Source organism: Malassezia pachydermatis (assembly GCF_001278385.1).
Source record: "Malassezia pachydermatis strain CBS 1879 chromosome Unknown scaffold2, whole genome shotgun sequence".
NCBI lineage: Eukaryota > Fungi > Basidiomycota > Malasseziomycetes > Malasseziales > Malasseziaceae > Malassezia > Malassezia pachydermatis.
Window position 1 is genome coordinate 1,200,020 of NW_017253139.1, and position 16,305 is coordinate 1,216,324.

General features: G+C 59.1%; 8 protein-coding genes across 8 annotated transcripts; 4 read left to right on the forward strand and 4 right to left on the reverse strand.

Moving 5' to 3' along the window:
* Positions 1-2: 2 nt before the first annotated feature.
* Malapachy_2735 (hypothetical protein) lies at positions 3-3,641 on the reverse strand (the record flags this gene model as incomplete). Its single annotated transcript, XM_018137223.1, has 1 exon — positions 3-3,641. The coding sequence occupies one exon, from the start codon at positions 3,639-3,641 to the stop codon at positions 3-5; it is 3,639 nt and encodes a 1,212-aa protein (XP_017993122.1).
* A 126-nt stretch (positions 3,642-3,767) lies between these two features.
* Malapachy_2728 (ankyrin repeat protein) lies at positions 3,768-4,352 on the forward strand (the record flags this gene model as incomplete). Its single annotated transcript, XM_018137216.1, has 3 exons — positions 3,768-3,795; positions 3,826-4,269; positions 4,303-4,352. 3 exons carry the CDS (start codon positions 3,768-3,770, stop codon positions 4,350-4,352), a joined length of 522 nt encoding a protein of 173 aa, XP_017993086.1.
* A 9-nt stretch (positions 4,353-4,361) lies between these two features.
* Malapachy_2751 (hypothetical protein) lies at positions 4,362-4,688 on the reverse strand (the record flags this gene model as incomplete). The annotated part of the gene is made up of 1 exon (XM_018137239.1): positions 4,362-4,688. One exon carries the CDS (start codon positions 4,686-4,688, stop codon positions 4,362-4,364), a length of 327 nt encoding a protein of 108 aa, XP_017992781.1.
* Positions 4,689-4,941: 253 nt separating this feature from the next.
* Positions 4,942-5,275, forward strand: Malapachy_2731 (hypothetical protein; the record flags this gene model as incomplete). Its single annotated transcript, XM_018137219.1, has 2 exons — positions 4,942-5,139; positions 5,168-5,275. 2 exons carry the CDS (start codon positions 4,942-4,944, stop codon positions 5,273-5,275), a joined length of 306 nt encoding a protein of 101 aa, XP_017993126.1.
* Positions 5,276-5,488: 213 nt separating this feature from the next.
* Malapachy_2683 (acetolactate synthase) lies at positions 5,489-7,525 on the forward strand (the record flags this gene model as incomplete). The annotated part of the gene is made up of 1 exon (XM_018137171.1): positions 5,489-7,525. The coding sequence occupies one exon, from the start codon at positions 5,489-5,491 to the stop codon at positions 7,523-7,525; it is 2,037 nt and encodes a 678-aa protein (XP_017992773.1).
* Positions 7,526-7,729: 204 nt separating this feature from the next.
* Malapachy_2722 (p-tefb associated cyclin) lies at positions 7,730-8,872 on the forward strand (the record flags this gene model as incomplete). The annotated part of the gene is made up of 1 exon (XM_018137210.1): positions 7,730-8,872. One exon carries the CDS (start codon positions 7,730-7,732, stop codon positions 8,870-8,872), a length of 1,143 nt encoding a protein of 380 aa, XP_017993080.1.
* A 12-nt stretch (positions 8,873-8,884) lies between these two features.
* Positions 8,885-11,269, reverse strand: Malapachy_2736 (tfp11-domain-containing protein; the record flags this gene model as incomplete). The annotated part of the gene is made up of 1 exon (XM_018137224.1): positions 8,885-11,269. One exon carries the CDS (start codon positions 11,267-11,269, stop codon positions 8,885-8,887), a length of 2,385 nt encoding a protein of 794 aa, XP_017993125.1.
* Positions 11,270-11,503: 234 nt separating this feature from the next.
* Malapachy_2734 (hypothetical protein) lies at positions 11,504-16,300 on the reverse strand (the record flags this gene model as incomplete). The annotated part of the gene is made up of 7 exons (XM_018137222.1): positions 11,504-13,707; positions 13,737-13,860; positions 13,888-14,357; positions 14,385-14,398; positions 14,648-15,861; positions 15,892-15,952; positions 15,978-16,300. 7 exons carry the CDS (start codon positions 16,298-16,300, stop codon positions 11,504-11,506), a joined length of 4,410 nt encoding a protein of 1,469 aa, XP_017993123.1.
* Positions 16,301-16,305: the final 5 nt, after the last annotated feature.

Below are 16,305 nucleotides of genomic sequence, written 5' to 3' on the forward strand. Positions count from 1 at the left end.
TATTACGATGCCTCCAAACGCTCGACCAACCCGTCGCCTAGCCGCTTCATTTCGGCTAGGATCGCTGCCTGGTTCAGACGTACGCCTTTGGCATGCGGTTGCGCCGAGTAGCCCTGTAGCACCTTGAAAGGGTGAGGCGACGTATACGCCGCATTCCATATACCGCCAATGGCTGTGCCGCCCATATCGTCGTAAAAGAGCGTGCAAATGTCTGGGTACAGCGTCTGCAAAAGCATCACGTACTCTTGCACCGGGTCGAAACCAGGGCGTGGCTCGCTGCCGTACACACTTGGCCGCAAGGGTGCCTCTTCCAGGTTGGCATATGCGCGCTTTTTCCGCGGCGCCAGCCAATGCGTAGCGTCTGGCGAGAGCGATTCCGCGTAGCGCATATGCACACTGGGGTTCAGGTGAATCACAAAGTCGTACGCGTCCCATGCGGGCGTGAACAGCACATGTACTTGCGATGTGCGCACCGGCATAGCTTGTTCCCACACACGCATTGCGCGCTGCGCTAACTGTCGAATCCCGTCGGCAATCATCGCAGTTGGCGCGGGACGCGTCCAGGCCTTCGAGGTAATGTCCATCTCAGTCACAAGGACCCAGGCCATGGACTTGTACGCGGGATCGCGCGCCCGCAACGTGGAAAAGTGCTGCTCGGCATCGGCTCGCTGCGCAGCCGGGAATGTCGGGGCGGCACCATCAGGCAGGGCCCGTGCCTCGTCGTCCGACTGTGCCGCCTTGTGTTGGTGTGCAAGCCGCGTCGCGTGCTCCAGAGGGATGAGCAGCGGCGTCTCACGCCAGTCCCATCGTGCTAGCAAGTCCAGCACACGCACCCAGCCATGCACGCCCGTCGTAGGCGGCGCGTGCGCATTGCTCAGGAACGCAGCGACACACACCAACTCGATGGCCGGCACAGGCACGTGACAGGAGAGGCCTTGGGCTGCGAGCCAACGGCGCGTGAGTCGCACGGTGGGCCCAAGCGCAGGGTACCGATCGTGCAGCGCTTGGAGCGCGCCGTGGTGCGTAGGTGCATGCACGAACCGTGCCTCGTAGCGTGCAAGGGCACGAACACCTGGTGCTCGCGCCTTGGCGTCACGCAGAAGCCGCTCAAGCAGCACATGCTCACGATCATGGTGAATGCGGAGGCCAAAAGCAAACCCATGCGCCATCGTCACTTGCAGCGACGTCTGATCCTGGATCGTTTCCTGTGTCGTGGCATCTGTATCGTACACCACACGTGCAGTAGCGCCAGCCAGCCGCTTCGGTAGGACCTCGGCCATGCGTTCATACAGCGCGGTCTTCATTTCCTGGATCGCCGCCAGGTCATCGGGCCACTGTCCTGAGCTTTCCATCGTGATCAGCACATCGTGCACGGGCAAGTACGCTGCGACATCCGGCACGGTGTGGCCTAACTCGCCCAAGTTCAGTGGGCCTGGGATCATGGGGTTCATACTGCGCAGGGCTGGCGCCGTCGGCGTCACGCCCAACACCGACAGGGGCAATTCGTCCATCGCCCGAAGCTCGCGGACCAACGTATCGTATGCACTCTGGACGAGCTGGAAACCCTGCACGGCCGGGTCCTGCAAGAACGCTCGCGAGGTCAGCGCGGTGGGGCGTTCCAGCAGATCCTGCATGGCATCGCCGGCAAAGCGTACGTGCTTCGCACACGCATGGAACGTCCATGCGTACTGGAGGATATGCCGTGGGAGCGCCGCACGCTGCGCCAGGTTCTTCACAGGCCATACGACACTTTCCAATACACGTCCATCGCGGAACCGACGCAATTCTGCCACGTCGCCCCAGAACGCGCGAAAGGCCGACGCGTCTGGCGTGTCGGGCGAGGGGCCATGGTCGACTTGGTGCCAGGCGTGCTGCGCGTCGAGCCATACACCCACATCCACACGCCCATCTGGCGTGCAAGGCGCATCCAGTGCATAGGAAGTGTGTGGCGCATGGTAGGCGATCAGCCCATGCGCACGCTGCCGCAAGGCCTGTGTACCGATGGCCAGCAGACGCCGCATCGCAGCCAGACGCGCGGAGCCGGCATCCTGCTGTGCCAAGGCGGAGAGCGATTTCGAGGAGACGCGGACCTGCGCGACTTCATCACATTGCAGCGCAGCGTAGCACATAGGTGTCAGGAACAGATCCGCAAAGTAGTCGCCACCATCGTTCAGCATCCGCATCGCCTGCGAAGCTTCGCGCGACAGGGCATCGACCGACGACGTAGGCCAATGCGCAAATAGGTTCACACTTCCGCTTGGGTCGACAAATGCACGTTCAAACACGTCAAATGAGGCAGGGGGGATGGGCGATGCACTTAGCCCGAAGCGGGGCTGCGCTTTCATATGCACATGCGTCGCAAGCTTCGAGAGAAAGTCCAACGTACCACGGAACAGCTGCACACTCGACAGGCCCACAGCCAGCTTGTGCCGCATCGGCGTACCTTTGGGCGCGCCATGCAGAAGGTGGGCCAGCACCATGCTCAGCACGAAACGTGCATCATCTGTCCCTGCCACCACACGGCGTGCTGCATACTTGGGCGCCGTCGCATCCAATGAGCCAAAACCGCGCTGCATAGCCCATGTCTTTAGCAACTGGCACGCCTCAGCAAAGTGTGGACACATGTCCGACGTCGCATGCAGGAACACCAGATGGGCCAGACGAAGCGAGTCTGCCACGACGCACGAGTTGTAGATCGGCGTGGGCGGCAGGGCCTCGCCCGCGCTGTCCACTTGCGAGCCACGAAGACTGTTCCGATTCGGCGCCAAGCGGGCCAGCGGGAACGTATTTGGGGCATGGGCCAGGTGAATGCGGATGACTGCATGCAGCTTGGTAAAGTCCAGATCCCCCTTGGTCCGCTCCGGTCGCAAGACAATGCAGGTGCGTCGTCGATCGCCGCCCAGGTCGAGGTACTCGACCTGCATCGAAAGCGTTTCACGGACTTGATGCAAGTGTTCTGCCAGCACGGCCATGTAAAAGGCACGCTTGTAAAAGTAGCGTGCATTAAAGGTATCTTTTTCTTGGAAGAGAGAAGACGGCATCACGACTTCCACATCGACATCCATCGTGCCTGGCCGACGTGCAGCCGCCTTGAGCGGCCAACTTCCCACGAGGTTCAACGCACTGGGCTTGTCGAATGCAAAGGTATACGCAGGATCCTGGTGCGGCACAGGGTCGCAAAACGGAATAATCACCGATCGGCCCACACGCTGCTCCAACACTTTCTTTGCAGCACTCAGTGGCTGGGCCTCAATCGCAGGAATGGCCTGCAGCGTGGCCTGCAATTCCCGCAAGGCTGACTCCATAGGGCCAGCGTGGGCCATCGATGGCTTGGTATGCTTTAACATCTCATCAAGTTGAAGCTTGAATACATTGTTTTGGTACAGGTCACTTGTTTCTTTCAAACCGTGGATCTCATCCAGCGACGGGATCGCATAGTGCGCTGCCGTCGTCCGCGAGGGCTCTTCCTGCAGGGGCGCAGCGACTTCCTCTTCCCCTTCGACGTCTTCAAAGCCGCCGTCGAGATCCTCGTCCGAATACATATCCACATCGGAGATTGCATTCGCCACCGCCTCCTCCTCGCTGGCTATGCTCGCCGTCTCAGCGCTCTGGCGCGGACGCTTTCGCTCAGCGCGTGGCATCACGGACGATGGGCAGCCGCTACTCAAAAAAATTTCCTTGAGCGATGACGACGCTTCTGCTGACTAAGCATCGTTGGATGCTCGTGCGCGCGACGACGCTCCCTGGGCTTGTGCGACGTCCTCACGATGGCCGACGACGCAAAGACAAATGCCAGTGCGTATGCGTAGGCGTCTCACAAGGCAGGCAAAATCTTGATACATGCCGCACGATCTGACAACTTGGATCTCTTCAACTCCATTGTACATGCGGAGCCTGCGGTGGAGTACGATATCAACTACGCCGATGGTCTTGGCAACACGGCCTTGCACTATGCATGTGACCATGTCGCTGTCCACGTAGTTGACGCCATTCTTGAGGAAGAAGTGGATGTGGATGCTCAAAATCGGGTGGACGGAAACGCGCCATTGCACCTGGCATGCCAGGTCGAGAACGAAGAGGCCCGCAACTGGCTCATCAACGAGCTCCTTGAAGCCGGTGCGTCCCCCACGACCAAAAACCACGCTGGGCTCCAGCCCGTTAACCTCATTGTCGGTGCGAAAGCCGAGTCTGAACTTGGCAAAGAGGCGATCAAGATGCTGACTATGACCCAAGCGGAAGCCGCTCTCGGCGCTGACGATATTGCCTATGGTACGTATGACACAGGCACGCCTAACATGCTAGATGACGATGATATTGCCGACGATGACGGGCCGTCGGATGTAGAATCATAGTGACTAGTATTACAAGTCTGTATGTGCACCCTGTGTCTGTTTCCGGAATCGGTACGCGCCCTCCTCGGCGTCCAATGCTTCGTAGCCATCCATCTCTTGAGGCCGCTTGTACAGGATATCGAGCATACGCTCCATCGTACCCAGATCGAGCTCGCCGTTTTCATCAAATTGCACTGGTAGCATAGACTCCGTCTCAGACGTAGTGGATGACCAGCCATGGAACGGCGCTACTGAGCCTTGACGCCAGCGGTAGTATTGCTGCACGATCAACAGCAGCGTCGTGATAGCTAGGATCCACAACAGTGTGCGCATCCGATCCTTGGAGCGCACAGGCATAGGAGCTGGTGCTTTTGCACCCCCCCGGCCAGGCGTGATACGGCTGTGGCGTCCCATGATCGACGTAGCAAACCAACGCCTCTTGATGGCGGGCGTAGCGCTCCGTCACGCTCCACCGTGTCACTTTTCATGTGGAGGCCTGGCTAGGGCGGCGGCGCTTTCCTCTTTCTCTTCGTTCATCTGCGCCTGGGAACGAGGGCCATATATACCCACTCTGCGCATCCCAACTCGAATTCACACGTGGTGGAAAGCTATGAGTGGAGCGAAGAGGTCTCAAGCTGAAGTGATTCAGGAGTGGGCGGATTTCGATGCGAACGGCGCTTCGTTTGAGCGTGGTCGTATGGAGGCGAATATCCAGTCGATTTGCTTTAACGACCCGGCCGGGGTGCCAGCGTCGCTGAAAGACAAGCACAAGGGCCTCAAAATTAAAGGATCTGATGTGTTGTACTTGGTATGTTCTGGGAGGTGACCTAACGTAGACCAACGAATTCCTCGTGGACCAGGATGTAGCGGGGGCTGCTCTGGTGGAAGCCCAGGGCGACGTTACCAAAGCAACCCAGCTTCTTCTACGTAATGCGACTATGTAATATCTTAAAAGTTCGTGCTTCACGGCACCTTGTCGCTAGGGCAAGGGCCACCTGGCCCCCCCCGTAAGCTCGGCCTCCTTGCCTACCGGCGACATGACCGATTAGTGCAGATCATGTCACGTGATAGTGTCGCTCACCCCGTTTTCCTGAGTCATTTGCATAATGTAGCTGCGCAAAAGGCTCCAAGGCTTCTGATCTGCCTTTTACACAACGATGGCTAGCATGCGGATGTATGCCAGCCGAATGAGCGCTATGCGCTCAACGATGCGCACGGCCAAGCACCAGGGACCACGATCTCTGGCTGTCCCAGCGTCGTTGCGCTCGTTGCACGCGAGCCGCACGGTGCAGATGTCCACCCGGCCAGAGCCTGCGCCTTCCTTCCAGTCTCGCTCCAGCCCGTCGCAGCTGCTCGACTACCAGTCGGGTGAGCTGGACGAATCGTTTATTGGTAAGACGGGTGGTGATATCTTCCACGAGATGATGCTGCGCCACAATGTGCACACGGTTTTTGGCTACCCAGGTGGTGCTATTCTACCAGTCTTTGATGCCATTTACCAATCAAAGCACTTTGACTTTGTGCTTCCGCGTCGTGAGGACGGTGCTGGCCATATGGCAGAGGGTTTTGCGCGTGCCAGTGGCAAGCCCGGTGTGGTCCTTGTGACGTCTGGTCCAGGTGCGACCAACGTGATCACGCCGATTCAGGACGCCTACAGTGACGGTGTTCCGCTGGTGGTGTTCTGCGGTCAGGTCGCTACGTCGGCCATTGGATCGGACTCTTTCCAGGAGGCTGATATGGTGGGTATCAGCCGCAGCTGCACCAAGTGGAACGTCATGGTGAAGAACGTGGCGGAGCTGCCTCGCCGCGTGAACGAGGCGTTCAAGATTGCGATGAGCGGCCGCAAGGGTCCGGTCCTGGTCGATCTGCCGAAGGATGTGACGGCTTCGGTCCTGAAACATGCCATTCCTCGCTCCTGGACCGAGCCTGAGCTCTCGCAGATGCCCAGTCGTGAGACGGCCATGCGTCGCGCGACTCGTTTGGGCGGTTTGTTGCACACTTCGAATGTGGAGCCCAACCTGGAGGAGGCTGCGCGCCTGATTAGCATTGCTAGCCGCCCTATCATCTACGCTGGCCACGGTATCTTGTCGCATGAGGATGGCCCGAAGCTGCTGCACGAACTCGCGACGAAGCACAACATTCCCGTCACGACGACGCTGCACGGTCTTGGTGCGTTTGATGAGCTCCATGACTTGAGCTTGCATATGCTGGGTATGCATGGATCGGCGTATGCCAACCTGGCCATGCAGGAAGCTGATCTGATTATTGCGCTGGGTGCGCGCTTTGACGACCGTGTCACGGGTCGTGTTGACAAGTTTGCGCCGGCTGCGAATGCTGCGGCGGAGGCGGGTGTGGGTGGTATTATCCACTTTGAAGTGATGCCGAAGAACATCAACAAGGTGGTCCAGGCTACCTGCGCTGTGGAAGGCGACGTTGTGGAAAACCTGGCGAAGCTTCTTCCGGAGATCTCTGCCACGCCGGACCGCAGTGAGTGGATTGCTCGCATCAAGAACTGGAAGGAGAAGCTTCCGTTCACATATGTGCCTTCGATGCCGGAGAAGGGCGAGCTGATGAAGCCGCAAGAGGTGATTGAGGCTTTGGATAGCGCTGTGTCGGCGTACAAGGACAATGTAATCGTCACAGCTGGTGTGGGTCAGCACCAGATGTGGGCCGCGCAGCACTACCGCTGGCGCCACCCTCGCTCGTGGATTTCGTCGGGTGGTTTGGGTACGATGGGCTTCGGTCTTCCTTCGGCAATCGGTGCCAAGGTGGCCAAGCCGGATCATTTGGTGGTGGATGTGGATGGTGATGCTAGTTTCAGTATGACGGCGATGGAGCTGGCTACGGCATCCCAGTACAACATTGGTGTGAAGGTGCTGTTGCTCAACAACGAGTTCCAGGGTATGGTGCTCCAGTGGCAGGACCTGTTCTACGACCAACGCTACTCGCACACGCAGATGCACAACCCAGACTTTGTGAAGCTGGCAGAGGCCATGGGTGTCAAGGCGCTCCGTTGCGACTCGCTGGCCGATCTTCCTGCGAAGATGAAAGAATTTATTGAGTACGACAACAACAAACCCATTCTGTTCGAGACGCGTGTCATCAAGTCGGAGCATGTGTACCCGATGGTCGCGGCGGGTAAGTCGCTGGAGGAGCAAGTGCTGCACCCTCTTCTGCGTGATCAAAAGTTGTAAACGTCCGCGCCCTCTGCATAGATAGCCTATCCATATTTGTAATTTCCTCCTTGGTTCGTACGTACGAGTGGAGGCATCCAAGCAGCCACGTGGAGTGACGACGATGTCACGCCAAGAGGCGTCTGACCTTCGCTCGTTCGTGGGCTTTTGGCTACGAGACGACTTGGGTTCGTAGCGACGCACGGGCCTATCTATCGCGGCACGATGGCGTCGTCTACGGCCAGCATCACGACAGCGTCCTCTGATATGGGCGGAGGCGCAAGTGCGACGCACGATGCATCGACGCAGTGGCTCTTTACGCGTGACGATCTTGCGCACACCCCGAGTGTAGTCGGGACGTATGCGACGCTGCCAGGCGCCTCGACCTCGTCGAAATCCACGTCGCAGGTCATGACTGTGGAACAGGAGCGCATCTTGCGTGGGAAAGGCGTGCATTTGATTTACAAGATGGGCGAGTTTTTGCAGGTGGGTCAGCATGTGATGGTCACGGCAGCTACGTACTTCCATCGGTTCTTTATGCGGCGGCCCTTGCAGGTGAGTCGCGCGAGTGGTGGATGGTCGCATTACGAAATGGCGGCGACGGCCATGTTCCTTGCATGCAAGTCGGAGGAATCGCTCCGAAAACTGCCCAGCATTGTCGATGCGGTGATGGCGTCGCTGGACAAGTCGCCAGAGGGCCAAATGCGATGGGCTGAGCGCTCCTATCGTGCCAATCATGCATCTCACGAGTATGCCAAGTGGCGCGACTGTATACTACTGCACGAAGAGACGCTTGTAACGACTCTGTGCTTCGACTTTACGGTGCCTCAGCCGCATGAATGCCTGGTTCGCGCTACACGTAGCTTGGAAGTCGAGCCGGCTGTCACCAAGCTTGCATGGACCATTCTTAATGACTGCATGCGTGACCCCACTTGCCTCTTTTACGATGCACCAGTTCTGGCTGCGGGTGCCTTCCTCAAGGCATGCCATACGCTGAAGATCGATCCCGCCATGTACTATGCGGCTCGACCCCATCATGCGCCCCCCGTGGAGAAAGACGAAGAGGATTACTTCGATTGGCTCGATACGTTTGACGTGGACGACGATGAGGCACGCGAGGCCATGCAGGCCATTGAGCAGGATGTGTATGACTTCCATATGCCATTGCAGCAGTCGCGTGCGTCGTCCAAGCCCAAAGTGGCCGCGGATCCGGACGAGTCGGTGGTGGCTGATACGACCATCCCTGAACCGCCGCCGACGAGCGCAACGGAGGCCACGGCCTCTACGCCGCAGGCGACCGTCAACGCAGCGGAACGGACTCGGTCTGCCTCGGTGTCCTCGCGCGAGTCAGGCGAAATATTTAGTTAGGGTATATATGTACTATGGGGTACAAGCACGCTGCAAGAGCTCGGCCAGGGACATGGGGTCGTACTCGTTGCGTGCATGGGCTGAGGCTGTAGCGGAGGCTGTCGCGGCGAAAATCACATCGTCGTCAATGTAAAATGTCACGCCCATTTTCCCATCGATATGCGGCGAAATCCGTAGAAGGGCAAACCCGGTTGTCGGCTCCAGCTGATTGAGAGCGCGCACAAACAAATCGTTGTCGGTGGCCTTTTCCTCTATCACATGACGAAGTGAGACTTCCTCCAACGTGGGTGGCGCATCCATGGGTGTGGCTTTTGCGGCCGGTGCATTTGTACGCGTTTGCGACGAGCGAGAGGTAGGCGTCACGTTCGGCGGAGGTAAGTCGACACGATCCGCGCCGCGATCCAGCGCTGCGTTGATGTGCCGAAGGCCACGAAGCAGCATGTGCGCTATGCCGTCCAACCGCGCCGTGGCGGGCGAAAACCATCCACGCCAGAATTCGTACCAAGCGCCAATATCGTGCCAAGAGACAGCCCCAGGCTGCGTGAGCCATTGATGCAAAATCATGAGCCATTTCGCGCCGAGCTCTGTCTCAAGCACACGGCTTAGCACGCTATCACGAAGCACACCCTGCCATGCCACGACCTGCGCCAAGAGGGTCATGTCCTGGTCACGTGGATCCACCACGAACTGCGTACGTAAGGCTTGTGAGAGGACAGGCACAATGCGCTCTAGCAGCAGGGCATCCCATTCTTTCGTGGCATACACTGTGCGCCAGTGAAGGAGTGCGGCAGGGACGCCGTCCGATACACGCCACGTCGATAGCACACGACGCCATTGCCGTCGAGTGTCGTGGAGAATCATGTCGAGCCGTGCCTCACACAGAGGGAGCCATGGCAAAACAAACACATGGAGAGGTATCGACGTCGAGAGCGTCCAGGCCTGCACGGCTCGCTCCAGTTTCGGCAGGATCAACTGATCGAGCACATTGTCGAGCACAAACGCCGGGAGCACCGGCCGCCATGCCTCGACCAAGCCCACGGCTGGCGCTGCATCGTAGACGTCCCATGCATTGGTCAACGTCGTGCGGATGGTCGGCATCCATACGTTCCACAGCACGCTTTCCCACGGGGTCATGGGCCGTGGCGTTGTGTCACTCGTCGCCGGCTGCATTTGGAGGATGGGCAGCCATGCTTGGAGTTGTGTGATATGCCGATGAGGCTCGCGCAAAGGATCCCACGTCGCCATGCTCTGTCGCAGTACAGGCACCAGCGCCCCGGCCACGGCCTCGTCCAGGCCGAACGCTTGAATGACCGCTGCATCGCATTGCACAAGGCGATCGATGGAGGGAGCTAACGTCTCAAGCGATGTGGCATGCGCTGCGTCGTCACTCAACGTCGTCAGGGCGTCCAGGACGGAGGCGAGTTGCGTTCGTTCTGCCTGCTCTTTCTGCCATCGAAGACTGGACGCTTCCACATCGCGTCGAAGCCATCGGGCCTTATCGCGCAAGGCCATCCCGTGATGTGCAAGCTTATCAAGAGCTTCTTTTTGGCCCTTGCATAGCAAACGCAAATTGTGACGCAGCTCAGGCAGCTGAGCGCTGTCGCTCGTAGGCACAGGGTGCCGGGCTAGGGCGGCGGCTACCGACGCCACTTCTTCGGCATCGCCTCGCGTGGCATCCAGCACAGGCGCGTCCGGCGGTACACCTGCCGCCTCTGCCATAATTTCGTCGTAGGTTCGATATACCACTTTGGGTTTTTGTCGCAGTGTCCGTTTCTTCCAGGCTGTAGAAACATCTTGTGTCGTAGCTTTGGCCGTCGTTCCTTTGTCGTCCTCCTCGTCGCTTTCCATAGGAAGACCGGCACGTCGTCGCTCTTCCTGGCGTTCTTGCTTAGTCTTTTCGCGACGGCCTCCAAAGGCGACACCGGCACGCGATGGTCGAAGTTGCACTTCAATGGGGTTGACAATACCTTCGCCTTCTTTGCCTAGACCACCGCCTGTCCAACCCATTTGGCGCATGTACGCGGCTGGATCGAATCCGCCCGAGCCAGAGGTACGCGAGAGGGCCGGGCCGGCCGTGTGCGGCGCAGGAGCGGCGCCTAGACCAGGACGTCGATCCTCGTCTTCATCCACAGCCATGGAGGCTGGTGGCGAAGTCCTGCCAAGGCCCGCACCAAAGGTACGCTTGGAAAACGTGCTAGGCTTCTCGTCCTCTTTGTCTGCGGGTGTCGCACGTACAAACGAAGGGAAAGTACGTCGTGACGACGTCGACGATGATGATGCGCCTTGTGCTGGTACAAAGGACGGGGCGCGTTGAGATGTCGTTGTGTCAACATCAGACGGCACAGAGTCGTCCGAGTCCGATCCCTCCTCGAGAAACCCATTCTTTTTTCGAGGCATGGCTTGTGCACACGCACGTCGCCTCGTCCACGTCGTCGTTGTCGTTGTCGTTGTCGTCGCAACGCGACACACGCCTCCGATCCATGGCCCTACACGCTGACTAAGCGAGCTGGCTGTCGAGAAGTAATATATATATATATATATATATATATATATGTATATATATTTTCATCTATACATGGCGACCGCAAGCAAACGAACGATATGGACAAAGGCGTACCATACGGTCATACATTATGAAGACGTCAGATCATCCTCTGGGGTAGCCTGAGGTTCTTTGTCTTCGGCAGCGACGGTCGTAGGTGTCGTCGTATCAACAGCCTCCGAAGAGGCATCTGTAGGTGCCTCTGCGGTCGATTCTTTCGTAGTCGTGTCCATCAACGTAGCAGCAGGTGTATCGTTGTTTGAGCTGGCCGACAACGTAGCATCGTTCTCCTTCTCTTTCTCTGCCTCGACCGGTGGGGGCGTATCGCGGGGTTCATGATGGCGTGCCTGGCTTTCTGTATGTACATCCGTCGGCGTCGGCGTATCCCCAACTGGGGCCTCTGCGGCCGCATTGGTCGTTGCCTCTTCAATTGTCGGCGACGCTGGGGTCGTATGGGGCGCAGCATTGCCTGTCGTTATCAATTCAGAGGTGGAGCGTCGCGCGTTTTCGCCGCCGTGCTTGGAGCTAGCTTGCGAGCTGCGACTGCCCTTCTTGCGTGGCTTCTTTACAGACATGTCTGAAAATGATAGATCATGGCTCACGTCGCTCATACGCGGCGTCTCTGGCGGCGGCGGAAGCGGCCGAGGGGCGCGATCCGTGGCCGCCAGCGTCGAATGGCCAGCGTCCGAGTCGCGCGGCGTCGAGTGCGACATCTTCTGCGAGGTGCGCCGGGCCAGCGGCGTATAGGTAAAGGTGCCGCTGGATTTGCGTTCGTGTAAATGCATGAGGCCAGACCGCGTCGAATCATCCTGCAATACGAATCGCTGCATTTCCGCTTGCTGCGACTGCTGCCGCATAGGCTGGGACTGCGAGCGAGCGAGGCGTGGCGTGCGCTCAGCATCGAGGCGCGGCATTGATTCGGTGCGGGAGAGCGACACAGCACGCGCGCCGTCCTGCATCGGACTCTTCTCTGCATCCTCCGTCGGTCCCTCGTCGCCTGGCGCAGCATACGAGGGAGGCGCGAGCATAGGCTGGAACTCCTGCACCGGACGGTACTGCAGCATGCGTTTGCTGCCGGAGCGCGTGTGCTGCATGCGCAAATCGCGCGACGACGGAGTCGACTTGAAGCCGGCGTACGTGCCTGCCTCGAATTGCGTACCCCATGGCTGGGACTTGGAGGCGAGCGTACCTTTTGAGCGGCTGGGGTGGAGTCGCTGGCCGCGTTCGCCCATCGATTCGTTGGACGCACGTTTGCTCACGGATGTCTCTTCGTTCAGCAAGCGATACTGCGCGACGCTGCGGCCGTCCAGCGACGCCAATTCCGCACGTTCACGATCACGTTCATGCGGCGGGAAGAACGGCGTGTTGCGGTTGATACTGGCCGCTGCCCGCTCACTGCCGTTCATCGTGCGTGAGGCTTTGTTGTTCAGCGCATCATACACGCTCATGACCGACGCATCGGCTGGATCGGGCGGTGGATACAGCACGTTGCCTTCCTCGTACTGCTCGCGCAGCCAGGCAGGCAGGACGCCACGCTCCCGGCCATAGTACGATGGTTTGGGCGCAATGGTATGGCCCGCATCCAGAGGTTCGGTATAGGCATCGCCATGCGATCGGAAGTCCTGGGAGGCAATCAGCGATGACAACTTGTTCGCCGACGTAGTACGGCGCTTGGTATGCAAGGACAGGGCCTGAGGCGGGACTTCTTGGCCGGTCAGCAAATGGGGCTTATCCCGCTCAAACTGGCCGCTAGAGCTCGATAGGACCGTGAATGTTTTTGGCCGTGATTGGCGCGAGGCTTTCTTGAATTCACTGCGTGCATTTAGGCTGGCTTGGATGAGCGGGCTAACTTGCTGCCACGGCATCGGCGCCGAGGGACGCTGTGCTGGCACGACGAGGGGCGAGTCCATTTTGGACGCTTCCGGCTCCTCGTGCGGCAAATCTGTGATGCCAGCCGCCGACGAGGACGCGGCGTGCGGCGCCGTATGTGGCCCGCGTGCAATCACCGGCATGGGCCGCACGACACGCGGCTCTGATGGGTTGAGTACCACCTTGTGGTAGCCCAACTCTGGCGGGTCCTGCGGTGGCGGCATGCTCGAGGCGGAGGCCTGGGTCGATAAGGGCGCCATCGGTACATCGTCAGACGACATCTGCCGCACCGGCGCCCGCATCACGGACGAGGCGCGGCTGTCAGGCATCGCATGGTAGTCAATCACCGACGCGGAGCTGGGAGCGCGTGATTGGGTACGGCTGCGTGCATGTGGTCGTCGTTTCCGTCGTTCCGGCGGGGTAGCTGCGGTGAGACGTGGGCATCGTACGTACTCTGCGTAAATAGCAAATCATGCGTGGCCGTATAGCCCTGCTGCGCCCACGCAGCGAGGCGGACCATGGCATAGAAATGCCCTCGTTGGATGCCCATGGGCAATCGCTCAAACAACGTCAAGATCTGGCGTGAGTCTCCAAGGGCACGTACGCTCACTTCATCTTCCACGGAGATCCCCAGTTCGCTACGCAAGAACTTGACCGCCGCATGCTCGTCCAGCAAGCCTTCCCGGCGTGAGTGGGCCGGTTTGATACGGTCGACCCACTGCGTAAATGCGGCATACTCTTGTGGGGAGAGCGCTGATACGTCCAAGTAACTCGGGCGTGCGCTATTGTGCATCGCCGTTCGCGCCATCGTAGGCGTGGACGGTGCGCCCGATACGCTGGCCCGCACAGCGCTGGGCGACGTGTGGGCCGCCGCGTTGGGCGACCATGGCGCGGCAGGGTGCACAGGCATGCTGGACTGCCGCATGGCCCAATCGCTTGTGCGCGAGGATATAGTCGTCGTCGCGGCGGACGGCTCTGGACGACGAGGTGATGTGGCCGCGGCAGCAGGCGCTGCAGCGCCGGCCGCCTCCCTGGCAAGGGGCGCCTCCTCTTCCATGGAGGTCATAAGCTCACCTACACAAACACACCGACCCTAGATACAAGGCAATGTACGTCTAATACCCCGAGGCTAGTGGATCCGCTGAGGTCAAAGCGCAGGTGCGATAGATGCCCCAATCTAAAGCGGGCTATGTCGGTGGGCGTGCCGTCCGCCGTCGCCCAGCTGGCGAGAGGGCCTGGCGCGGCCGACTTGGTCACGTGGACATTGGCACGGTACGCGCAGGCCACGCGTCGGACGCAGGAACGAGATCACGGCGGCGACAGCTTAGGCAGGATGAGAGAGTCGGTGCATATCGTCCACGTACAGCTGGTAGCTGCGCGTCCCTCGCCATCCTTCAAATCGCATGGCCTCCGTATGGATCGACTTCGATGAGGTGCTAGAGAATGCTACGCCGAGCATGGCCAAGGGCGCGTCGCGGTAGCAGGCATGCTCGTACCGAGTCGCCCGTTGCACAAAGTCACGTACATACGCCTGTACACAGCGGCGTACAAACGTCTCACTCGCATGGGCCTTGGTCGCCTGCAACATCTCTTGCACGCGGATCAGCTCGTGAGCGTTCGGTCGCTCATCGCCGCCTCGCCATACCCTCTCGCGCTTGCTTTCGTCGTGGTACGCAGCCCAGCGAATTTGCGTCGAGACCGTAACCAGGCCCGTCTCACAGTCGCAGCATACGTCCCACAATCCCATCTCTTCCATACGTGGGTGCTTGGTCCCTGCAATAAACCACGGCATGGTCTGGAGCTGGTCTACATTGACCAGCGTCGCGTACGGCATGGTATACTCCAAGAACCCACGCAAGACAGCGCCACATCCACTGGTAAACGCACATGCAGCCAACACAAAGTCCACCACAGTTTGGGCCGGTGAGTGGTAGGCTACAAACAGCACGCGTTTTTGCGAGAGGAGCGCATTGAACAGCACAGTGAGGGGGAGGGTATAGGCGCCATTCGTATGCAAATGCGGATGCATAGGGCCTCGCACATACGAAAAGCGGCTAAACGTCGAGAAGAGGAGCGTGAGAGAATACGCGCCCACTTCTTCAGGGAACAAGATCAACGGCACTGTCATGGGGATCGTCACACCAGCATAGTTCATGGTATACTCGTACATTTCCCAAGCCTTGGTCAACAATCGGGGCTCGGAAATGGTGTACCGGGGCTTGGACCGCAAAAACCCTGTGGAATGCCGTCGCATTTTCGACGGTATCCATGACGTGCGCTGCACGCCAGGCGTGCGACTCGCTCGCGACGCATCCATGACACAAGCGGGGGGTAGCGTATACATACTCGCAGACGAGAACGGCACAGGCAGATGTTTCTCCAGCGAGGCTGCGGGCTTCTCAGCGTGGACGCCGCTCGCAGGTAGCTGTGGTGCCTGTGTGCGGAGGCACAGCTTGTCCGAGTAACTTAGACGTGGTAGCAGAGACAGGTCCAATTGATTGAACGCATCATACAGCGTACGCAAGACCCTCCTATCATGTGTGTGCTCGTAGGCATCCAAGGCTAAAATCATAGCGGGCTGGCATGAGTCTCACACGTGCACACATACTTTAAACATGCTCAAGTACGGATGCATCGTACCGATAGCAATGGCCACGTGCATGGCGCCGCTGTCATTAGCCTTGTCCAACGTACCGAGGTGCCTCCGTTAGTTTGTACGTACGTGATGCACACAATATGTAAATTTGCGTACCATCCTGCGCGCGTCCGAACCGCGACTTGTCCAGTACATGCGCCGGTCGTTGCGGGATGGCAGGAAGTCCCGTCAGTGCACTAATTGGGCGGTACAGAACTGTCCAATCCTGCTGTGATATATGCAAGCCGTCCGGAATCATCTGCTCCGCCAGGATTGCCTCGTCCAGCCCTGTTGCACAAGGCACGCTGGATTGCAGCGTGGCTCCACGCTCTGCATCAAAGGCAGCTAAGAGGCAAAATTGGCATAGTGCTGTAGCATGCATCCCCT